Raw genomic sequence first — 25,121 nt, forward strand, 5'->3', positions numbered from 1 at the left:
ATCATGACATGCTAATGGACTGTTTAGGGCCAAATCCATCTTTGAGCATAACCCACACCCATCACAGTTTTCCTGCACGTGCTACACGAGTGGTTTGTTTATTGAAAAACTTCCTGGGTGGTCCCTTTCCATAAAAACTGATAAATTGCCATATCAGGTTACATCATCAGGGCAGAGACGAAGCTGGGAGAGCAGGATGTGCCAGTTTCCCATCACCTCCAGTCAGGTGATCCCTGGGCCCCGTTTGCATCAGTAGAGGGATGGGCCCAGGTGGAGAGTCCCAGCCGGGAGGGCTTAGGCAGCAGGTGCACACAGGTGGTGGGAGCCGTGCGGTGCGAGAGCGACCCAGACCCACCACCTGCCTCTGCTCCTCTTCCCACAGGAACGGGGGAGGCCGCAGCGGGACCTTCTGCGCCATCAGCATCGTCTGTGAGATGCTCCGGCACCAGAGGACGGTGGACGTCTTCCACGCCGTGAAGACGCTGAGGAACAACAAGCCCAACATGGTGGACCTGCTGGTAGGACCCCGTCCATCCCGCTCGGGGGGCCCTTTCCCGGTTAGCGTGAGACACCCGGCCCCTCGCTCGGGCTGACCCCTGGGAGGGAGAGACTCGTGTTCACAGTGCAGTCGCCTCACTCGTGCGCGTTTTTCTCCCTCGTTCTCCCTTCCTCTGCCTTTTCGCAAGGAGACTCAGCTCAGCACATTTGACACATGGAAATAGTTGAAACTCACAAGCGAACATCCTGATTAATTGCCGTTCTCGGCAGCGCCTTCCACGTGGCTAAGCACTTCATCTTCACAGAGAAGAAATAATCATAGCACATGAAATGCCAGATTTTCAAATTACATATTTTATAAATAGCTTAATCACCTAATATTTATCAAAGCTGGGAATTGGAGTTTGACATCCAGACGATTGCATTTAATTACGGTGGCCATATCTGAGGAAAGGATGAAAGAGGTGGAGAAACAAAGGACGGTGTGGAATTATTTTCTTAGAGTATTTCGTGAAATCTCTGTTTTGTGCGGAGCTGTTGAGATGCCAACCACTGAGACTCAAGAATAGGAGAAGAGCTTAAAGGAGGAAGCTTTTCAATGAGGTTTTTATACTTCTCTGTCAGGGGAGGAAGGATCGGAAGGAAACAGTAAGCCTGATCCCAAGGTGGGGAGGATGGGCGGGGGCGACGGGGTCACTGACGAGCTTGGAAAGCCTGCGTCCTGGGTGCGCAGCACTGCAGCAGGGGGTTAAAATTGTAAATGTAATAAAGGGACTAAAGAAGGAGTTGAGATTCAAGCTGAGGCTGAAGAGGCAGCCACGGCCCCTGCCTGTGATGGCCACATCCGAGCCCTGCTTGGCAAAAGCCACCCTCCAGGGCCGTCTGCTTCCCCCACTGACGTGCCTTGCGCCCAACGAGCTGCTCCGGCTCCCAGGAGCACCGTGCTGCCCAGGGAATGTGGTAAACGGGCACCTGTTTGGCCAGGTGCAGACCCTCAAACCATCAGCAATGACCATGTTGGTTTCTGTAAAAAAAGGATCTTGCCCCCCACATGGCAGCTCCCTGCCCTGGCCTGGGGACACCCCTGCAAACCCACCCTCTAGTCTCAGCTCTGCTCATTGGAGTGAAGTGACCTCAGACAAAGTACCTTGGCTATTGAAGTCACCTTGGGCACGTCGCTCCAGTTCCCTGAGCCTGAGTCGTGTAAACTAGGGATAGTGTTGGTTTGTTGAGATCATCCCACGTGACGATATGTGTGAGAGTGTTTTGGAAGCTGCCCAGGCGAGAAAGACCTGGTCCCTGAGAGTGGAGGGGTCTACGGGGCACAGTGTGGCCTGGGCCCTGAAAACGAGTGCTAGGTGGGGGCGAGGGGGCCGCCGGGGCGCAGCATGTATACACAGGTGCTCGAAAGTGCCTTTCCCACGGCTCAGATGTCACGCGGATGGCCTGGGAGGCTGACCCTCACATTCCACACCCGGACTTCACTAGTCAGAGAACTCTCTCACTCTCCGGGACCGCCCCCCATCCCGAATTTTAAAGAATTCCCCCACCATGGAATTCTCCATCTTCTGGGCTTAGGGCAGCTGAGAAGAGGCCAGTCGGGCAGTTAGAGGTGCCCTGAGTTTAGAACAGATAAGCAGATTGACAGAGGATGGAAACAAATGCATAATGAAAATATTCTGATTGTGATGTCATTCGGTATTTAACGCCCTGATTCAGGGACGGGTGTGTTGCTTCCAAACTTCAGTTGGTACTTGAAAAAAGCTGACCTTGATTTTTTTTTTAAATGTTAGTTCCCTCTCACTGCAGCCTGAACTAAGCAGATCATTAGAAACAGACCCTTCCAGGCCTTTCCCCCAGTGGCTCTGGCTACAGCTTCCATCACTCACCAATTTTTATGGGCAGGAACAACGTGGCTTTTCCCAGATCCGCGGTGCAGACTACAGGACAAGGGTGATTTTACATGAAGGAAGCTTCTGATCTCAGCCCACTTTCCTATAATAGCCAGGGCGTTTCCATAGTTATGTGTGATTCTGATAGAGAAATAGGATCCTTGGATGCCCAAAACTCCGAGGGTCAGCACCAGTTTTAGGGTCAACTCAGTGGCTGAGAAATGTAGGAGAGTCCTACAATTTCCTGAGAAAAATGTCTAATAAACTTGTCACAGTGCCTGCTGGCGGGATAATGGATAATATCTGGTGACCAGAGAAAAAATGTCACGATGCTCTTTTCAGTGGGTTTGAAGCTTCTTGAGTTGAATCAGGGCTCTTATCCTTGGCTTGTTTGTTTTTGCCTGTAAGTACAATTTCTGTTTAGTTTGGTACTCATACATGTGTGTGTTGGCTGAGAGAATTAATTAATTCAAGTCAAGGAGATAAAATCTGGTATAATTTTATTGGGCATAAAAGGCCATCCAAGACCTGCATTTCTCCTAAGCGCAAAATGTTGTACCAGCAGCTGAAAAGGTACCTCCTAGCTGCCTCTTTGCAGAATGAAGCGGGAGCCAGGATGCCCTGGAGTGCACCCCAGGAGGTAGGCGGGTGGGCGTGGGGAGCCCCGCCAGGTGCCCCTGGGTCTGCTCATTGGGGGCCCCTTCCATTCAGACACCAAACTTTGCTGCCACGCCCTCCCTGCCAGGGCCGGATGAATGTTCCAAGGCGGTCAGTGTGCCTGTCTTCGTCTCCCCTTGCAGCTCATTATTTTTCCAAATTGCTTCTGAGTTAGAAACTTCCCTATGCGTTTTGAAGCATGGCACTTTCCAGGGAGAGCCAGAAGGGCCTATGGATTTATTTCTTCAGGTGTGTTTAGGTGTGGTGGCTCCAGGGGAAAGCCAGTGGACTGCCAGGAAGCAAAATCATTTTAACACAAGACTAGATGTTTTGATGCAGCAGGGGCCGCTGGATTTGTTTCCTGACGCCTCTTTCAGGCCAGCTTCTCAGTTATCCACCTCTTCAGCCAGGCTCCAGCCCCCATCAAAGGCCTGGGTTCCAGCGGGGTGGGGCAGGGGTGTGGAGCAGGCCGCGACGGTACAGCCTGAGGTTGGCGCTATTGGCCTGGTCAGAGGCGGACGGGGTCGCCCGCTCTGAGCCCCTTTGAATCTAGTACAGTTGCTGGAAAACCTGCTGCTTCAATTGACAGTCCTCTCCCATCTTTGCTTCCACATTCGGCTTTTGAAGTTCCCAGGGCTCCTTTTTACCAGAGAAACAGCCTTTCGGGGACAGATCTTGCCTAGAGAAACATATTATCCCCTGGGAGGTGGCGGGAGCTTTGGCCAACATGCTGATGTGACGTACGTACGCGTTATAGAGTGGTTACCAAGATCACGATAATCAGCACATCTGTGGCCTCACAGAGTTAACACAGCTGAGTGTGTGTGCTCAGAACCCTTACGATCGACGGTCAGCAACCTTCAAGGGTACAATTCCGCATCATTAACTCTAGTCACCGTGCTGCACATGAGAGCCGCAGAACTCACTGCTCTTATAACTGAAAATCTGTTCCCTCACCAACGTCACCCCACTTGTCCCTCCCCCAGCAACCACAATTCTAGTCTCTGTCTCTATGAAATTGACTTTTCTTTAATGGGACCTTTAAAAAGTTCTGAGCCCTGGGCCCACCCCCAGAGACTCTGATCCAGTTGACGTGGGCCTGGCTTTTCAGCAGCAGTGGTACCAGCGCCCCAAGTGATCCTAATGTGCAGCTGAGGTTAAGGAACTTAGTAGCCAGTCTAGAAAGGCCCTTGGCCCGTCTGCACATGAGATCACCTGGGGCACTTCGCAAACACAGATGCCAGGCCGCGGCCCAGAAGATTAGGGCGGTTGGAGCCCGCGTGATGTGCTACAGGGCAAGAAACACGGCTCAGGAGGATACAGAGGCCGTCCCTGTCCTGCCATGTGGGCTGCAGGGCGAGGCCGAGCAGCTTCCTCTCCATCCCTCCTGCTCCCACTCAGACCTCTGCCGGGATCTCCCGTGACAGAGAGGTGACCACCCAGACGGGGCCCCCTTCCCTCTTGCCTGCACTGAAATAACATGCCGGCCCGGCACTCCTACAGGGGGCCTCACCCCCGCCCTGCAGCCTCCCCAGTGTGGACAGCACACTGACTCTCCCACTCACGTGTGTAAACTGCCCCCTAAGCCTCTGCCTGAGAACTCACAGGAAACTGACGGGCTATGTGAAAGGCGGGGCATGTGGGCGTAGGTGTGTATAGGTGTGTGTGGGTGTGTGCGTGTGTGGGCGGGTGTGCATGTGTCTGGCTGTGTGTAGGTGTGGCTGTGTGTGTAGGGGTGTGTGTGTGTGTGTAGGTGTGCATGTGTGGGTGTGTGTGCCTGTGTCTGGCTGTGTGTATGTGGGGCTGTGTGTATAGGTTTGTGTGTGTGTGCGTGTGTAGGCGTGCACATGTGGGCGGGTGTGCATGTGTCCGCTGTGTGTAGGTGTGTGTGGGGGGGTGTGTCTGGCTGCGTGTAGGTGTGGCTGTGTATGTAGGTGTATGTGGGTGTGTGTGTGTAGGCGTGCACCTGTGGGCGGGTGTGCATGTGTGTGTAGGTGTGTGTGGGTGTGTGTGTTGCAGCAGAGGATGTAGGCCTTGGGGGAGCGTCAGAGAGGCTCACTCGCGTCCCTGAGCTGTGCCCCCACCGGCCATGTGGCCCGTCTCTGGGACACTGGTGGCATCCACGTCCCCTGGGGCCAGGCCCTGCCACTCATCCCCCCAGGCTCGCAGCCCTGAGCCCACTGACCTGCGGTCGCACTCCCTGCTCCTGAGGAGTCTGTGTGAATGCCCTGTGCCCCGGCCCCCCCCAGACTCTGATCCCCCAGAGGCGGAGGCCCCCCCCCACCCCCCAGCCCCAGCTGAGCTCCTGGCTCCAAGGAGGGCCCAGTAAACATTTGCTGGGCGAGCAGACTTTTCTTCTCTGTACCTGGACCCGCGTCACCCTGAGTTGCTCCCTGGGACCCAGAAGGCGGCGGCTACAGGTTGACGGGTCTGAATAGGGAACCAGCTGCACGGACTGTTCATGGGCTTTGAGGGAGGAAGTGCTTCAGACTCTTTCAGAGCTATAACGAGGGTGATGACCCACCCATCTATCGTCAGAGACGGGCAGCTGCCTCCCAGGGGTCTCCTGGGCACAATGGTTGGTCACCCAGTGTGACCCGCTGGGAACGTTGAACCAAACGGTCCCACCCAGGATTATTGGCACAAGGGGACCACTTCCCCTCCTGGCAGGTGCGTCAGTCAGAAGGATTTTTTCCAGACTGAAGGATTTGTCAGCAAGGATCCAGCCGAAACTGAAGCTGGTGCTAGTTTCAAAAAGCAGGTGCACGCGGGAGGGAAGCTTTGCCCCAGGTGAGCCGTGCAGACTCTTCTCTTTGAATCTTCTTAGGCGACGTGGGGTGTTTGAAGTGACAGACTGACCGTAGGGCCCCATTCTGCAGCCACAGGCTGCTGTGCTGACAAAGGCACCGTCCAGCCCTTCAGGGGAGCCCCCTGCAGCCGCCCGCTGACACCGTGGCCTCGTGCCGCACCCCCGAGAGTGGGGACCTTTAAAGTGTGACCTCACTTTGGGTGCCCTTTCAAACTTCACTTTCTCCCCTTTTGTGGAAACAAGAGGTGGGTCTGGAGTGAAGGTGAGGTCAGGGGTCTTTGAGAGGAGTAGCTTGTTGCCCTGGTTACGGCCCAGCACAAAGATGTTCACGTAAGCACAAAGATGTTGGGTGACAGCTAATGTCACCCAAATCGGGAGATTCTGGGACCAAGGCATAAAAGTTCTTTCTTCCCTGAAGCACAGAGCTAGCTCGTGGGGCTTAATTATACTGTTCAAAAACAAGGAAGCTGAGAGGGGAAACCGCCAAAGACGGGCCTATACCTGGTGATCAAGTGTAATCAGTTTGCAGTGTGGGAAGATTTCAGGCATTTCTCGAGGTGCTCGGGGGAGGAGACGCAGCAATTCATGGCCTTTCTGCTCGTTCCCCTTATTTTTCTGGTTCAGAAACCAGTCATCACAGAGTCTACGGGGGCTGGCAGCTTGCTTAGGAGGGATAAGATGAGAGAAAGAATTCATTTTGAAAACCATAGTCATGGCTATGACCGGGCACTTTCAGTGACGCCCCTACCACAGCCATCCTTCAGGATGAACCCGAGGGATTCATCCCTGGTTTTCTGTTTGCCTCGCCTGCGTTGTGACCTGAGACCGGCAGCCACATGGCCCTCTAAGTGCATTTTTCTGTGTTAAGAGGATGGTTCATAGTCGGCGCTGAAACTAATTGCAAGAAGGGATTGATCGTGTTTCTGCAAGAAGGGATTGATCTCTTAGTTTTCCATGAAAAAAAAATGAATTGTCTGTGTGATTCACAAAAACAGAGACGTGATCGGAGCACTCCATAGCCAGTGTCAGCCCAGTGAGCTTACAGCATAAGAATTTTGAAATTGAAATGATTTCTTTTAGATATTCTGAAAATGAAAGTATCAAACCCTGAAATAATAAATCCTGGAATGTGAATCAGAAAGTTTTAGTGTCACATATTTTTAGTGCCCTTAGGTGCGCTCCTAGGAGTGGAATCGCTGGGTCACAGGGTGACCCTTCGGAGGGGCCACCAGATGGTCGTCCAATGAGGCTACACCATGTTACAGTCCTACCAGCCGTGTAGGAGGGTTCCAGTTTCTCCACAACCTCACCAGCGCTTGATTTTGTCTGTCTTTTGTATTTTAGGCTGGCAGGTGCTACTGCCATTGATGTTCAATCTCATGGCGCCTTTGGTGTGTTGAATGATGTTTACTTTGTCTTCACCTCTAGATTGTAGGATCCTGAGGGCTGAGGCTATATCTTGAATTCCCCAGTCTCTAGCCTTAAATGTTAAATGGGTTGAATCAAAAGCTGCTAAACCCATTTTTTTTGTCACCATTTACATACACAACCAATGTTTGACCCCCAGCTGTGTGCCAGGCTCTTTGCTAAGGATGGTGTATTATCCATGGAGGGAGAGACCATGGCCCTTGTCTTCAAATACATAGGTTGGTTTAGAGGGGCATTTAGAGAAAAAAACGTAGGTGAAGAAAGAAAATTGTGATGACTAATTAGGCCCATATCAAAAAAAAAGGAAATTTCTTTTTTTAATTAATCTGGCAAACCCCGAAGTAAGAGGTGCATTTCCTTGGTCGTGGCCATCCTACTGGATGTGAGACAGTGGTCCTGACCACACGGCTGGTGAAAGCCTCCCTCCGACTGAGGGGGAGCAAGGCCTGCCGGTTGCTGAGTGACTGCGCTGCGGCCAGGGGGCAGATGGAGGCGTCCTCAAGCCCTGTGTCCCTGTGCTCGGTTCAGAGGCCACGGCCAGGTGAGCATCCGTCAGCTCACGGCATAAACCCAGGTGCCGAAGGCCCTCCCTCCCACCTGAAACCCCACCTGGGCCAGGACCTCACACGGGGCTTGCTCAGGCCGTGGTCCAGGATCTGAGAATTCTGCGCTCAAGAGAAATGAGCTCGCTGCCCGATTAAGAACTGGTATGTGGCTCCCAGAGGGCATCAGACGTCCCCACTCTGTGCCTTTCCTTATCCTGTCGCCTCCACCTGGGATGCTTGCTAGGAGGACCACGTACTTTATCATTCAAACTGGGACACTTCTGAGAGTGAAAGGGCCTACAAGTAACAATGACGCCAGGACAACAGGCATCAATTGGGACTGTCCCGGGCAAACCAGGACACATAACCACCGCCCCCCCACTCACGTGCTCATCCTCAAGCTCCCCTATTACCTGCCACCCCCTGCACATCTTCCTTAAGAAGCTCAGCTCCCTCCTCCACTGCACCCACATTGGGGAGCATTCGTGGGCCCTGCTCAGCTCTGCCTCGTGAGTGCCATTGGGTCCCCGTCTCATCCTCCTCGTTGGACGTGGACTTCTCAGAGTCAGGGACCAGGTCAAGGCACTTGGTACTTAAGAGGTGCTTAATAAACTCTCATAAAACGGAGGAAATCCTGCTGACTGACAGTCAGAGGTAAAGCTGGGCCAGGAGGGAAGCTGCGTTTACTTACTGAGCAAATCATGAAGGCGTGTCCCCAGCCCTCATTATCTTTCTTTCCACCTCTTGGCTTTCCAATAATTTGTACTCAGGATGTTGATGTAACAGGTGAACACACACGTGTGGACAAACAGAGATATGTGTTGCAGTTGTCTAGAACTTTCCAGGAATTCTAACGAGCATAGATATCAAAATACCTCTTTCATCGGCCTTGTGGGAAACATCTACAAACGGCGAATATGTGTGTGGTTCAGGACCATGACTTCCCAGTTCGTTTCTGATTCACATCCTTCTCAGTTTGATTGCTTCCAATTAAAACCCTAATCTGGCATCCTTGCTTTCAGAGGAACTGCATCCCGCTATGGCCACGCTGACGTTTTGTCCCTTCTGTGTTCCAGGATCAGTACAAGTTCTGCTATGAGGTAGCCCTAGAATACTTGAATGCTGGCTGACGGCGTACACAGCCCTGCACACAAACCTTTCATCCTGCAAAGCCAGGACGTGCCATGGTGTTTGTGCCGATGAGATGAAGACTTCTCGATATGCTTATTTTGCTTTGCCTAATTGGCTCTTTTTAAGAGCCCAGGAAAGTGTTCATAAAACTGCTTGCCCTGCCCGAGTCCCAGTAGTGCCGCTGCCTGACAGAAAACTACCCACAGCATCCAGTGGTCCAGCCCTGTCCTCCTAGGCACCAGCTCCGTAGAGCAGCGCGGACAGCTGGCAAATTGAAGAGCACAATTATATTCTTATGAAGGAATTTGTACCTCTGGGGTATTATTTTGTGGCCCGTGAACCTTTGTTATTGTTACAACTGAGTGTACATTTTCGTTCTGTGGAGAATGCTACCTGGCATTATGATAATATATTATTTTAGTTAAAATTTGTATTTTAACATGTAGCATAATATATGTAGCTTTCCAAGACTAACAGATAAACATATAACGAACAAAGAGATGTATGAGCTGTTGTTTCTATCAGATTTGTATTGTTTCCAAGGGAAAAGCTTGGGAGGCGTTCAGTTCAGAAAGGCGGAGATCGATGATCAGATTCACAGACCTGAAGCTTTTCCATGTGTTTATATTGTAAATATTTTTGATTTCATCAAATTATTTATTCATTAAAAGAAATTTTCGTGAAGCATGGTGAGTGACAATCATTTTTATCCAGCCCTGGAAATGACTTACTACTACTGTATGATGCTACCTTGTGTGAATTCTCAACTCAATAAATAAAGACCCGTGACCAGTGTGGTGTCTGCCTAGTGTCCTGGCACCCCGGCGGGGGCAGCTCCGGTCACTCTGGGCCTTTGGCAGAGAGATCGTACCCGGGTCTGCTGGCCTGGAGCAGGTAGAGTTGGGACTCTGGAGAGAGAACTTTTGTCAGTGAGAAATCGAGGCCCATTCTGGGAGCCTCTCCTGGTGCACAAGCCCCAGAAGCCAGAGCCGGTGAACTCTGACCGGCGGGCAGGCCATTACAGCAAGCTCTGGGCCAGACACCAGTGGCCTGGGGGTCATGTCTGTCCTCTCCAAGCCTCATTCAAACCTGAAACTTGCTGAGAGAACGCTCTTTAGAGGGTCCCACGATCAGGGTGCATTGGAGCAGGACACCAAGCTGGACAAGACGTTTCCTGCAGGAGGGAAAGACCGCAGCCCGAGGGCTTTCCTGGCCTCTGAAGAAGGAGGAAGCCGGGCCGAGGATGAACACTGAGTTTAAACTGAACGTCAGGCTGTGTGACGTGATGGCCAGTAGATGGTGGAGACGGACCTTTGGCGAACGCCCATTCTGTGCTGGAAACTGTGCAGGCGCTTTCCCAAGTGGCAGCAGAGCCTCTTCCCCAGCCCAACAGTGTGATCGGGGACAGCGTGGAGCCATCGAGCCATCGGACAGCTGGAGACAAAAGATTAAATAACTTGTCCAGTGTCACCCAGGCTCGTCAGTGCCAGGTGCCTCCAGGGCCCGGGGGGAGGTAGGGGCAGTGGCCCCAGCACCGCATCCTTCTTAGGACACTCGGGGTAGGAAGCGCCCCTCCTCCTGAGACAGGAGACGGCCCATCACCCGCTCTGGAAAATGGGGGTCTTCCTGCCCACTCTGGGGATCTCAGTGACTAAGAACGACAAGATCAAAGGTTGTCCATCCAGGGGACCGAGGCTGACCGCGCATCCAAGGCCTTCCCTGCTCTGCTGCGCTCTGACCACACGATCCACGCGCTCGGGAAGAGCTGGCCGCAGCCCAGTGAGCGTAGACCAAGCCCCTCACTGCCCAGGTCGCCGTGGACAGTGGCCTCTCAGCATCCCCACCCCACTCTCTTGGACGAGCTCCTAAAAGATAAAAAAGTGCTTGCTGTCCACCTCTCCGGGCTACAGGAATGGGGACGGATGCCTGTGGCCGACCGCACACTTCGTGTGCAGGCAGGGCCGTGATGGAAGTGGCACCCTCAGTCCTCTTGGACAAAGTCGTGGTGGTCTTCACTCCTCGGGTGAAAGGAGAAGCCGGCTCAGCAGGGCCTGAAGCCACCTGAGACTGAGTGTGCAGATGCAGCTCACATCCACCCCTACATGATCAAACCCCATCTCACGTGGGAGCAATGGTTTCCTCCAGACTTGTGAATCTCTAGGATTTTTACCTTCCTTTCCCTCGGTTTCAGCTCTTAGCAGAAATAGTGATAGGAGAGCAGGAACATCTGGTGGCTGTTTCTCACCTCCCACGAGGCCTTCCTGCAGGTCGGGATTCCCGTCACCTTCCAGACACAGCAAAGGTCTCTGCCCTTTGCAAACAAAAGAGGCCGACCTCTCGGCTATGTGTTCCTTCTCTGTCTTCTCTCGGTACCCAGGGTTCCCCTCACTGTTGTGTCCTATGATGGCTGTGAAAGCCAGATGTCCTGCCCCCCTGACTTCCTGACACGGTCCTGCTCAAGGACAACCTTGTGACAGCTTTCAGTTCGGGTGCTGTGGTGTCTGTAATGTGTCAACTTGGCCTCACTGGACTGCATTTCCCAGATTCCATTCTCTGTGTGCTTCCAGGTAGGTGGGCCCCAGGGGTCATCCTGTGCCCGATGCTCTAAGAAGGCCCAGCTGCTGCCCCAAGCCAGCCAGGGGACCCCGCAGTGACCGGCACCGAGCACGAGCTGCCCACCAGCTGCTCACTGGATGCAAACTCATGCCTATATGTTTAGGTTTTGTTAAGACATCCCAGTTCTGGGTACCAAAATCAGCATCAGTTATCTACTGCTGAATAACAATTGCCCCAAAATTCAAATACTAAGTAACCAATAAACATTGATTATCTCCTGCAGTTTCCATGGGTCAGAAATTCAGGAGTGGCTTTGCTGGATGGTTCTGCCTCTAAGGTCACTTATGCAGAGACTGTCCAAGTGTTGGGTCAGGGCTGTGGTCATCTGAGCGCTTGACAGGAGCAGGGAGATCCACTTCCAAGGTGGCTCACACACACCTGGCAAGTCAGGGCTGGTCATTGGCAGGAGGCCTCAGTCCTCTCCGCATGGGCCTCTTCACAAGCTGCCCAAGTGTCCTTGCAGCATGATGGTGGCTTCTCCCAGTGACCCAGGAAGCAAGGCAGAGGTCTTTTATGACCTGGCCTTGGAAGTCATGCCCTGTCATTTCCACAATATCCTATTGGTTACAAAAGTCTGCCCTATTCCGTGTGGGAGGGAATACACCAGGGCACAAATCCCAGGATGTGAGAATCCTTGAGGCCATCTGGAGGCTGGCTGCCACCTGCCATCCCACCCCGGACCCCGACCCCAGCTGGACCTCTCCTTCTGTGGCCTGGTCAGCTGGACACAGTAAATCTTATCCTGGATGCTAAGCCTGTCTGTCAAGGTCACTTCTCTCAGGTGCTGTCCATTCCGTCCTGCTGTACTTTTTTCCTACCAGTTTCTTCTGCTGACATTACCTCTAGTCACTTTTACTGTGCCTTAAGGAACCTTTATTGATATGTAAAGGAACTTACTCTAGTCACTTTTACTGTGCCCTGAGGAACCTTTATTGATATGTAAAGGAACTTACCCCGTAGCCTTGATTACCATGAGGCTCTCTTCCCCCCACCTCCCAAGGAAATGGCCCCTCTGGACCTCCCCCAAGTCCAAATGCTTCCTCAGTTTCAACAGCTGCCCTTCATATTCCACTCAAGCTGATGGATGGCCACAGCCTGCAGCTGGTCCCCTGGGATGGCCTCACCTCCGAAATCTTCAACTTGCCAAATTCTGACCCCAGCCTCTTCAACTGCTAGCTTCCTCTTTGCCATATCCCTGCCAGCCTTGTTCTTTGAATTTATGAAGCCCTCCAGGCCATTCTCTGGGTGAGCCTCCCCTTCTTACCTTCTTTCCCAGAACAACCTAAGCCCTGTGATGCATCACTTCATCCGGATTTACCAACACCCTCAGTGCTCTTGACTCCTTATAGTTCCATCATATCTATCCTACAAATGGTCAGATTTAGAGAACTCCATCCAGGACTTCCAATCCCAGACAAGTTAGAGTAGCAAAGACCAGATTTACCCTCCTAATTGAAACAAATAAAAAATTGGGGGAAAAAATATTTTTTAAGATAGTTCTCAAGACACTGGACATCAAATAATGAAGGGAACAGGAAACAAGTTAGATGAACCCTAGGATCCCCCAGCTAACAGCCTTGAAAGAATCTCCAGATAATGGGTACAGGAAGGGGGAATCCAGGTGTAACCCAGAGTTCCCTTATTTGAAGTGAGAGTTCAAAAAAGCCAGGGTGGCTAGAGTTTGCAGGGCAGAGCAGCAGAGATGAGATGATGCGTAGAGAAGGAATTCTGAACATCTGCACTGTCCCAATCAAGTCTTCAGTTAAGTACTGATCAGGATAAACATGGAAAGGACTTGAGGCCAAAGAAAGAACGACTCAAAAAGATTAGAAGGAAGAATACTCAGAGTTCACACGGAGCCATATAGCTCCTATTCCCATTGGATAGAGAACCCAGAAAGGTTTGGCCTCAGCAAGTGGGGAAATTATCTCTAGACTAAACACAGCTGTAGTCCTGCCTAGCGAAGCAATAACCAAAAGGATCAAACTGTTTCCAAGTAGCTTAACTGCACCACAGAACAAAACTCAAGAATATAGGGATACAAAAATATCCCGCACCCAAGAAAGTAAAATTGACAGTGTCTGGCATGCAATCCAAAATTACCAGGCACACAAAGAAGCAGGGAAATGGACACACAAAAAAAGAGGAGAAAAAACAATCAATTGAAACTAACCCAGAAATAATATGGATGATAGAATTAGTAGACAAATACATTGAAGCAGTTATTTTATAACATTATTCCAGATGACCAAGAATTCAGAGAAAAGAGTTAGCATATTTAAGGAAAAACATGGAAGATATTTTTTAAAATCCAAGTAGAACTTCAAGAGATGAAAACTACAAAGCCTGAGATTTTAATAAATATTCTAAAGGGGGTTCACAGCAAATTCGACTGCAGAAGAAAAAAATAGTGAACTTAAGACATCAATAGAAATCATTCAAAATAAAACACACAGAAAAGACTGAACAAAAATGATCAAAGTATCAGTGAACTGCTGATGTCACCCAAAAGTGGGGGAAAAAGAGAGGCACAAATAATGGCAAAAATTTTCCAAACTTGATGGAAATTGTAAACCTACAGATTCAAGAAGCCTAATAAACCTCAAACACCAGAAACATGAAGAAAGCTACACCAAGATACATCATAATCAAATTGCTTAAAGCCAATGACAAAGAGAAAATCTTTTTTTGTTTGTTTGTTTACATATCACATATGACCTTTTTTTTGAATTTTAGAATTTTATTTTTTTATACAGCAGGTTCTTACTAGTTATCCATTTTATAAATATTAGTGTATATATGTCAATCCCAATCTCCCAATTCATCACACCACCACCACCCCCCCACCACTTCCCCGCTTGGTGTCCATACGTTTGTTCTCTACATCTGTGTCTCTATTTCTGCCCTGCAAACTGGTTCATCTGTACCATTTTTCTAGATTCCACATATATGCGTTAATATACGATATTTGTTTTTTCTTTCTGACTTACTTCACTCTGTATGACAGTCTCTAGATCCATCCACGTCTCTACAAATGACCCAATTTCTTTCCTTTTTATGGCTGAGTAATATTCCATTGTATATATGTACCACATCTTCTTTATCCATTTGTCTGTCGATGGGCATTTAGGTTGCTTCCATGACCTGGCTGTTGTAAATAGTGCTGCAATGGACATTGTGGTACATGACTCTTTTTGAGTTATGGCTTCCTCTGGGTATATGCCCAGTAGTGGGATTGCTGGGTCATATGGTAATTCTATTTTTAGTTTTTTAAGGAACCTCCATACTGTTCTCCATAGTGGCTGTGTCAATTTACATTCCCACCAACAGTGCAAGAGGGTTCCCTTTTCTCCACACCCTCTCCAGCATTTGTTGTTTGTAGATTTTTCTGATGATGCCCATTCCAACTGGTGTGAGGTGATACCTCATTATAGTTTTGATTTGCATTTCTCTAATAATTATGTTGAGCAGCTTTTCATGTGCTTCTTGGCCATCTGTATGTCTTCTTTGGAGAAATGTCTATTTAGGTCTTCTGTCCATTTTTTGATTGCCCATTTGTTTGTTTCTTTAATATTGAGCTGCATGAGCTGTTTATATATTTTGGAGATTAATCCTTTGTCCGTTGATTTGTTTAAAAATATTTTCTCCCATTCTGAGGGTTGTCTTTTCATCTTGTTTATGGTTTCCTTTGCTGTACAAAAGCTTTGAAGTTTCATTAGGTCTGATTTGTTTCTTTTTGTTTTTATTTCCATTACTCTAGGAGTTGGATCAAAAAAGATCTTGCTGTGATTTATGTCAAAGAGTGTTCTTCCTATGTTTTCCTCTAGAAGTTTTATAGTGTCTGGTCTTATATTTTATAGTGTCTGGTCTTACAAGCTAATCCATTTTGAGTTTATTTTTGTGTATGGTGTTAGGGAGTGTTCTAATTTCATTCTTTTACAGGTAGCTGTCCAGTTTTCCCAGCACCACATATTGAAGAGACTGTGTTTTATCCATTGTATATCCTTGCCTCCTTTGTCATAGATTAGTTGACCGTAGGTGCCTGGGTTTATCTCTGTGCTTTCTATCCTGTTTCATTGATCTATATTTCTGTTTTTGTGCCAGTACCATACTGTCTGGATTACTGTAGCTTTGTAGTATAGACTGAAGTCAGGGAGTCTGATTCCTCCAGCTCCTTTTTTTTCCCTCAAGACTGCTTTGGCTATTTGGGGTCTTTTGTGTCTCCATACAAATTTTAAGATTTTTTGTTCTAGTTCTGTAAAAAATGCCATTGGTGGTTTGATAGGGATTGCATTGAATCTGTAGATTGCTTTGGGTAGTATAGTCATTTTCACAATATTGATTCTTCCAATCCAAGAACATGGTATATCTCTCCATCTGTTGGTATCATCTTTAATTTTTTCATCAGTGTCTTATAGTTTTCTGCATACAGGCCTTTTGTCTCCCTAGGTAGGTTTATTCCTAGGTCTTTTATTCTTTTTGTTGCAATGGTAAATGGGTGTGTTTCCTTAATTTCTCTTTCAGATTTTTCATCATTAGTGTATAGGAATGCAAGAGATTTCTGTGCATTAATTTTGTGTCCTGCAACTTTACCAAATTCACTGATTAGCTCTAGTAGTTTTCTGGTAGCATCTTTAGGATTCTCTATGTATAGTATCATGTCATCTGCAAACAGTGACAGTTTTACTTCTTCTTTTCCAATTTGTATTCCTTTTATTTCTTTTTCTTCTCTGATTGCCATGGCTAGGACTTCCAAAACTATGTTGAATAATAGTGGCGAGAGTGGACATCCTTGTCTTGTTCCTGATCTTAGAGGAAATGCTTTCAGTTTTTCACCATTGAGAACGATGTTTGCTGTGGGTTTGTTGTATATGGCCTTTATTATGTTGAGGTAGGTTCCCTCTATGCCCACTTTCTGCAGAGTTTTTATCATAAATGGGTGTTGAATTTTGTCAAAAGCTTTCTCTTCATCTATTGAGATGATCATATGGTTTTTCTTCTTCAATTTGTTAATATGGTGTATCACATTGATTAATTTGCGTATGTTGCAGAATCCTTGCATCCCTGGGATAAATCCCAGGAAATCTTAAAAGCAGCCAGAGGGGGGGAAAATATGTGCAGCAAAAGATAAAAATTACAGCCGACTTCTTTTTGGACACAATGCAAGCCAGAAGATAGTGGAGCAATAATGTAAAGTATTGAATGAAATAAAAACTGTCAACCTGGAATTCTATCACCAGCAAGAATATTTACCAAAACAGAGGTAAAATAAAGACACATTTTGATATACAGAAGTTGAAAAATTCATCACCAGAAGATCTATGAATATAAGAAATGAAGGCTATTTCTCAGGTGGAAATCTGCATCTATACAAAGGAATGAAGAGCCCTGAAAAGAGTGAGTACCTGGATAAATATAAAAGGCTTTTCTTATTGTTATTTAAATATCCTTTAAAAATAATTGACTATTTAACTTTAAAACATAATAACAGTGTAGTGTGTAGTTTATAACATAGGTAGAAGGAAAAAGTATCACAACAATAGCATGAAGATAGAGGGGATGAACAGAAGTATCCTGCTGTAAGATTCTTCTGGTGCAGAAGTGGTAGGATATCACTTGGAGGTAAACAGTGATAAGTTAAAGATTAAATTCTAAACCCCACGGCAACCACCGAAATGCCACAACAAAGAGTTATGGCTACAACAAAGGAGATAAAAATGGAATCATAAAAAAGATGTGATTCATCCAATAGAAGGCAAGAAAAGAGAAAAAATGGAACAAAGGACAGATGGGACAAGTATAAAACAAAGAGCAAGATGGTAGATTTAAACTTGACTACATCAGTAATCACATTAAAATGTAACTGGGCTGAATGCCCCAATTAAAAGTCCAAGATTATCAGATTGGATTAAAAAAGCAAGACCAAATTACATACTGCCTGTAAGAAACACATTTTAAATGTGAACAAAGAAAGAAACCTATCCATCTGCTTTCTTTGATATATCCAAGCTGCCGAGAGCTGCTAGAAAATAAATATGCAAATGGGCATATTATTGCTGCAGTATATTTATGGTGTCCATCTTTCCTTTCCAACTCCCCATCAAATAATCCAGGACTGTCTACACTCAAGCTATGTACACTGCAACAATGGCTTTATTCCCTCCTTCGCAGGAAAAATAAATGATCCACCCTCATACCTATAAATGCATTTATCTCCACACCCATTCTCACCTCCTTTTCACCAGATTCAAAGAAACAAGCCTTCAAGAGACAGGTTCTGGGGGCAGGAACCATCTCTGAAGTCCCAGACTTAGGACGGTATCAGGGATGAACAGGTGGGTTTGCTTTCTCTCTCCTGGGGAGATCCTTCTCACTGCCTCTGTTATTTGACACCCTGTTCCCCCAGTTTTTTAATCAGGAAATCTGACCTTTTCAGAACCACCTACCTAAGCTGCTCCCAGATTCCTGACCCTCGGAAACTCTGTGAGATAATACATATTTGTTACTTTAAGCTAGTAGGTTTCAAGGATAATTCTGTATCTCTGACTTAGGTTCCAATTCTGGTACCTAATAGGAGCTTCCAGAAAGAGGTACTTGTAGCCTAGAAATTTAAGGTGTAGATCAATGCTCTTTATTACCCCCTAGGTTCCAGAACCTTCTGCTCAGGGGTTATTTCCCAAAGTATGGCACACAGACCACAGATGGTTCATGTGATAATTGTAGCTGGTGCAAAGATGAACATTTATTTTTATCATATTTCTGAGTATTTCACTATGTATTAGAAAAGCACGGGCTTTCCATTTTCAGTGCTGATGGATTTCTTAGTGTCAGAGGGGCATCTGTGCATGGAGAGGAATAGTCACTACTAATTGTAATTTAAGCAACGTCCCAGTTATTAATCTTAGGAATTTGTTAAACAATTAGCATTTTTTAGATATTAGACAATCAACTTTGCCCTAAATATTTACAATTACTTACAACTAATAAATATTATAGATTCAACAAAATAAATGTTCCCAATAAATAAAAACCCTATATTACAAAGTTACCCCAGCACTCTTAGGCATTTAATTAAAATCCCAAGTCTAACATATTAATTCCCTTCGATATGCTGACTCTTTAAATGCAAAATGGTCACACAAAAAATATAAAAGCCACAAAATTGATCAATGCCCTTACACCAAAACAGGTTACAAAGATATTGATGCCATGGCTATCATTTGGTTCCTTTTTTGATCCTCACTCTTTTTATTGCACATCACCAATGTCACATGCTTTACACTGTCCTAGGATTTCAATAACCCTATCAGTTCAGTAACTGATATTTTGCACCTTTCTAGAATGTTGGAAATTTTACCAGACCCCAAAGTAAAAGAATATTGCCTTGATCCCGCAAGGAGATCCAGGCCTTGGGCTGGTGACCTGTTGATTCTTGGTCAGGACACAGTTGAACAGACCAAATTGATTCAAACCTGAGCCAGTGGTCATTGGGGTGAGTTTCTTTCTCTTGCAAGGAAGCTGCACTTGTTATATCAGGGGACATTTAGGTTCCTGTCTTCCTTAACGAGGCTGACTTTGAGACTTGGAGTCTTTTCCAGGAATAAAGTGGCCTCTGTGGTTTGTATGCATTTATTTGTGTGCAGTCATGGAGATGTGTTAGTCTGGTCTCTTACCGTAGTTGGATGTATGTCTTATTAGTAACTCCCTATAATTAGTGGTGTTGCTAAGGGTTTGATTCCTTGAGAGAAGAGGGAGTATATCTGGGATTTGCTTTCTTCTTTTAAGGACATTTGGCTACTTTGTTATCTAGGAACACGTGCTTGGATATTAGTTACCTGGCGATATCAGTAAAGCTCCCCCAGGGCTACTTCACTTACCACTTGCCATCCACTCTTTTTTTTTTTTTTTTTTTTTTTATTTATTTATCTATGGCTGTGTTGGGTCTTCGTTTCTGTGCGAGGGCTTTCTCTAGTTGCGGCAAGCGGGGGCCACTCTTCATCGCGGTGCACGGGCCTCTCACTATCGCGGCCTCTCTTGTTGCGGAGCACAGGCTCCAGACGCGCAGGCTCAGTAGTTGTGGCTCATGGGCCCAGTTGCTCTGCGGCATGTGGGATCTTCCCAGACCAGGGCTCGAACCCGTGTCCCCTGCATTGGCAGGCAGATTCTCAACCACTGCGCCACCAGGGAAGCCCAAGCCGTCCACTCTTGCTCGCGGCATCCTTCCTACTTACGCTGGAATGACTGTAGCTGACTCATCCGTTTCAATCACTCCTCCTGCTTCTGCTGGTCCATATCTACATCTGACAAATAGACAGGTGCTTACCAGAGAAACACCATATCCACGAACAGCATAGATAACACTTTTCCATTATGAAAAATAACACGGATGAAGCATATTCTATTAAATTCACCCTTTCTTTGAATAACTTCATTATTTTGTATTTTATATCAACTGACATTTTTTATTCTTGCTCCAAAACATGGATTCAATCCCCAATTTAGTCTTTTTCTTTCCACTGGAGAAGAGTGTCAGAGAGCAAAATCTGGGGCCCACAAGCGTACATGAGCTTCCAGTGTTGGAAGAAATGCTATTTCCATTGTTGTTGTTGGGACATTTTTTCCAACAGAACCGTCAGTGGTGTTTCTTTTAAGTCCATATATTTACAGTGACTTCCCAAATTTAGTGTATTATAATATTATCCCAATCTCTCTAAAAACACATGATTCCATCAATCACCAAGACTTTCTTTCTAGGATTGGTGTACAGTGGGGATATACAGCTTCCTTTTATAATATATTTAACATTAAAAAGTGAAGCAATTTAAAAAGATATTGTAGGGAATTCCCTGGCAGTCCAGTGGTTAGGACTCGGCACTTTCACTGCCGAGAGCGCGGGGTCAATCCCTGGTCGGGGAACTAAGATCCCGCAAGCTGTGCGGTACAGCCAAAACAAAAAATAAATAAATAAAATATACTTTAAAAAATAAAATGAAAATAATAAAAAGACATTGTGAATAATATAACTGGGATAAGACAAACACCCTGAGTGTGGATTGTGATTGAGTGAAGCTCTGAACTTGCCCACTGGTCTGTCCACCTGTGAGGCCCTCCCACCCAGCACAGGTGGGCGTGGTTCCTGGACCCGTCATAACAAACACCACAGACTGGGGGGGCTCAAAACAACAGAAAAGTACTGTCTGGGTTCTGGAAGCTGGAAGTGTGAAATCAAGGTGTCGGCAGGGCCGGGCTCCCTCTGATACCTGTGGGGGAAGATCCTCCTTGCCTCTCCCAGCTGCTGGTGGTGGCCAGCCATCCCGAGGGCTCCTTGGCTTACAATTATCTTCAGTCTCTGTGTCTGTCACTGCATGGCCGTCTTCTCCAGTGCGTCCGTGTGTCTCTTCTTATAAGGACACCACTCAGATTAGATTAAGGGCCCACCCTACTCCACTCTGACCTCATCTTAACTGTTTACATCTGCAATGGCCCTATTTCCAAATAAGGTCACATTCCCAGGTCCTGGGGGTTATGACTTGAACATATCTTTGGGGGACACAGGTCAACCCACATCAGGCCTGTCAGGGAGCATAGCTCTCCGTGGCCTGATGAATATTCTAGCCTGGCCTCTCGCTCAAGGTGATGGAGAGCAGGGGCTGGGGAGGCTAGAGGCAGGGGTGCTCCGAACGTGCAGCCCCGTGAGGGCCCAGGGCTCACCCCACAGACCTGAAACCTGCTTTGTAGAATCTCGACCAGGATGGTGGTTGGTTGATCAGAATTAAACTGGTAGCGGACAGGCAGTTTGGAAGAAGGGAGAATGGTCTTGCTAACTTAAAGTTTCCTAAACTGGAAAATGAGGCAGTTGGGCTCTTTCAGAGGTTTCCCAATTTTGTCCAAGGGAGTAACGTGCAGAAGGGTGGACACCAGGGTCCACAGCAGCTCTGCTCCTGTTTCTCTTTCCATTTGTGCAACTGCCTCCTCTGGCCCCAAGTCAAGGTTGGTTCCTTGTGCATATCATTTATCCCTCAGTCGTTTCTTTTCGGTGTAAAATATATATAGCATAAAATGTAATCATTTTTAAATATACAGTTTAGTGGCATTAAGTACATTCACATTGTCATGCAGCCATTACCACCATGGGTCAGGGAGTGGGTGAAATGGGTCAAAAGGTACAATGTTTCAATTATAAGATAAATATAGTTTATATGGGGACTATAGTTAACAATATTGCATATTTGAAATTTGTTAAGGGAGCAGATCTTCCAAGTTCTCATCACAAGAAAAAAAACTGTAATGTGTGGTGATGGATTTTAACTAAACTTATGGTGATGATTTCGCAATATATACATATATGGAACAATTATGTTGTGGACCTAAAACTAATACAATGTTATATGTCAATTACATCTCTAAAACAAAATTTAATCTGAATTTACAAACATCCAAACAAACCCAACCAAACAAAAAAATGGTTAAAATGATAAATTTTGTCATGTGTATACATATTTTTATTCTCTTTTTTTTTGGCTGCGTTGGGTCTTCATTGCTGCGCGCGGGCTTTCTCTAGTTGTGGCGAGCGGGGGCTACTGTTTGTTGCGGTGCACGGGCGTCTCATTGCAGTGGCTTCTCTTGTTGCAGAGCACAGGCTCTAGGCGCACGGGCTTCAGTAGTTGTGGCACTTGGGCTCAGTAGTTGTGGCTCACGGGCTTAGTTGCTCCGTGGCATGTGGGATCTTCCCGGACCAGGGCTCGAACCCGTGTCCCCTGCATTGGCAGGTGGATTCTTAACCAGTGCACCACCAGGGAAGTCCCTGTCATGTGTATTTTAACACAACAATGCAAACAAAACAAAACACTGTCTTCCTTCCCTTCCAAGTGAAGTCAATGCCTCAGGGTGAAGGAGAAGTCTTCCAGCTGCTGGAGCCTGCAAGGCTCACTTGCAGCCTGTAACACAGGTTCAGTCGTCACCCTTAGCCCCTCCCTCTGCACTGTCCCCTGGTCCCGGGACCAATTCTAGGGCCAGGGGCTCTGAGGATAACAGCGTGAAAACCCCAGGCCTCGGGTTTCTTCTCTGCATGTAACACCGGTGGGTTTTAGGTTTGCCTCTGTAGGATTTCAGAGTGTTGATTTTTCTCATAGCAGCATGAGGCGCACATGCAGGTGACTCATAGAGGGGTGAGGTAAGGGGAGTTTGCTTGCGTAAACCTCTAAGCCTGCCTGACCTGTTCTGGATCCTTCCAGCCCACAGCCCTCCACCGCCCCCCCGCCCCGGGGCCCTCACTGTGTCTCTCCGTGGGATCTCATCCTTCGGGAAACAGGCGAGTCAGGCAGAGAACATCAGCCCGAAATAGACCGGATCATACTTATGACACATCCTTCCATCTCTGCTGGGCCTTCTCTTCCGTGAATCCTCACTGTAGGAGAAGTTGAGGAGGCTTTGACAAAGAGAGGCTGGACCAGATGCCTGTCTCTGACCCCACCTTGAACTTCCGGCTCTTGTTACTGCTCTAGAATTCACTAAATCAAAGATGCAGCTTAACACACGCAGTTCAAAATGATTCCTACTCACGTGCTAGTGGTGGAGGGAAGCACGTCACCATTTAACTCCTCACCTTTTCCTGTAAGAGAAACGGGGTGGTCCCCCAGCCCTCTCTAGTCATAAGAACCTGACCGCATCATTTAAGTCACAGGCAATCCCAGAAACCCAATGTCATTGTATGTTTGTAAGGTGTATTTAGAAAAAGAACAGGACAGCAATTCACTCCACGTCCTCTTCCCCTAAGAGAGCAGAAACTCTGTTCCAAAGTCCACGATGCCCGTGTCAGATGGGAATAAATCTAAGCCAGCCATAGCCCGCTGCTGCCTGCGTGGCCGCCACTCCTGGCCTCCCTCCCGGCCTCCCTCCCAGCCTGTCCAAAGGCAGCATCTTCTCTATTTTTCCCACACGGACGTGGTTCAGGACCAAGTGAAATAGGAGGCTATAGTAACCATTAAAAGAGCCACATGAATGTAAACTGCAGCCCATATGGGTAGCAGACGTAAGGAATTTTATTTACCCAAAGATTTTCACATGGATAAAGAAAAAATTGTGGTAAATAAAATGTTACGAATGCAACTGACTACAATGGGCAGGCGTAGAGGAAGTTGATCTTCGTTGCTGTATCTGGGGGCGATGCCAGCCTGGACCCCGGGCTCTTCCAGCTGTTTCCGTGAATAAGATGGGTCCCCTCAAGCCCCACCCCCAGGCCATGAGCTCAGACAGGGGCCAGCTGGGCCCGTAAACAAAGATAAGGCCGCAACTGGGCCTCAGACGCTGTGTGGGGCAGCCTGCGGAGGTTCCTTAAAGCAACACTAAGATGCCCCTTTATCCCTCTCTGTTCATGAAAATAATAGAATGAAAATCGAATTACCCCAGCTAACTTACTTAAGAACACCTCTGAAAGTTGGCCCTTGCTCCTGGGTTAGAAAAGACTGGATTTGGGGCCGTTTGTCCTCACCAGCCCTGAGGTGGACCTCACCGTTTACTTCCCCAGGAAGCTGGTTTTATCAGCCCCGTTTTGCAGGCACAGAGCTGATCTCGGGGAGAGGGGGTATGGCTTCCCTGAGGTTGCACCATCACCAAGGGGCCATGGCAGGACTTGAATTCTGGGAGGGAGGGGCTGCACCCATGTGCCGCCCCCCCAGGCCTTCCCGGAGGGTCCAGGCTCTGGAGCCAACTTCCCAGGTTCAAGCCATGGCTCTTTGGCTGTTTGATCTTGGGTGGTTTATCTAAGCTCTCTGTATTAATTTGCGTATCTGGACAAAATCATGTGTTTCTTGGCAGTTGGCGTATTTCAAAAAATCCGTGGCTTCTTTTCTTCCCTCCCTTTTTCCCCCTGCTTGGAGATGAACTGCTGTCTTGTGACTGGTCCAGCCTTGGCAGCCTTACCCCAGGGCATTCCCACAGAGGACTCTCTTTCCCACTCCCATGTAGGACACAGCAGATGTGCAGCGAATTCATGGGACAAAGCAAAAGGCAGCTGGGACAGGTGAGCCATGGACACGTGATGAATGCCAGGGGCAGGCTCACTGCAGCGTAACTCAGAGCGGCCTTGGAAAACGGACCAAAACTGCCTGAGAGAACTGGGGCTCCCGGAGTATGATGCTGCCGGTGATGCAGACCGGGAGCCCCCGGGGCCAGAGCAGAGTCATGGGCCGCCCTGGGCTTCCCACGGCCGCTCAGACCCGGGCACGCACGACAGCATAGAGGGGCGCCCCGTGCGCTCCTGAGCCTCTGAGCTGGACAGAGTCCCCTGGCCGCCCGGGACGAGTGTGGAAACGAGATGCTTCACTCGGCCCCTCAGCTCTGCGCTCTCAGGTTGCAGCGCTGCAGCCCAGAGGCCTCCATGGGCCAGAAGGCTGAACGACAGCTGTCCCTCCTGCACCCACCTCGCCCAGCACCCGCTCCTCTCCGCCCTGACCTTGAAGAAGGATGGAGGAGCGGCGGTCCTGCCGCAGGGGGTGCTGGACTGAAGCCCCTCCTCCTACCTGCCCCCCTTGGCTGAGTTAGTGC

The 25,121-nt window shown here is 47.9% G+C and overlaps 1 protein-coding gene and 1 long non-coding RNA gene across 7 annotated transcripts in view; one reads left to right on the top strand and one right to left on the bottom strand.

Moving 5' to 3' along the window:
* The window catches only part of PTPRM (protein tyrosine phosphatase receptor type M), a 745,633-nt gene extending 735,989 nt beyond the window's left edge, over positions 1–9,644 (top strand). For all 6 annotated transcript variants that reach the window (XM_082418591.1, XM_082418592.1, XM_082418587.1 and 3 more), the window contains 2 exons: positions 383–518; positions 8,906–9,644. In XM_082418591.1, the coding sequence (XP_082274717.1) occupies positions 383–518; positions 8,906–8,959 (190 nt within the window). In that variant the 3' untranslated portion in view covers positions 8,960–9,644. The remainder of the gene's footprint in view (positions 1–382; positions 519–8,905) is intronic.
* A 5,176-nt stretch (positions 9,645–14,820) lies between these two features.
* The window catches only part of LOC309640278, a 711,494-nt gene continuing 701,193 nt past the window's right edge, over positions 14,821–25,121 (bottom strand). Inside the window, exon 2 of the long non-coding RNA XR_014252156.1 lies at positions 14,821–22,156. This is a non-coding gene — a long non-coding RNA (uncharacterized lncRNA). The remainder of the gene's footprint in view (positions 22,157–25,121) is intronic.

The sequence above is a fragment of the Balaenoptera physalus genome, assembly GCF_965194825.1.
Source record: "Balaenoptera physalus genome assembly, chromosome: 12".
Classification (NCBI taxonomy): Eukaryota; Metazoa; Chordata; class Mammalia; order Artiodactyla; family Balaenopteridae; genus Balaenoptera; species Balaenoptera physalus.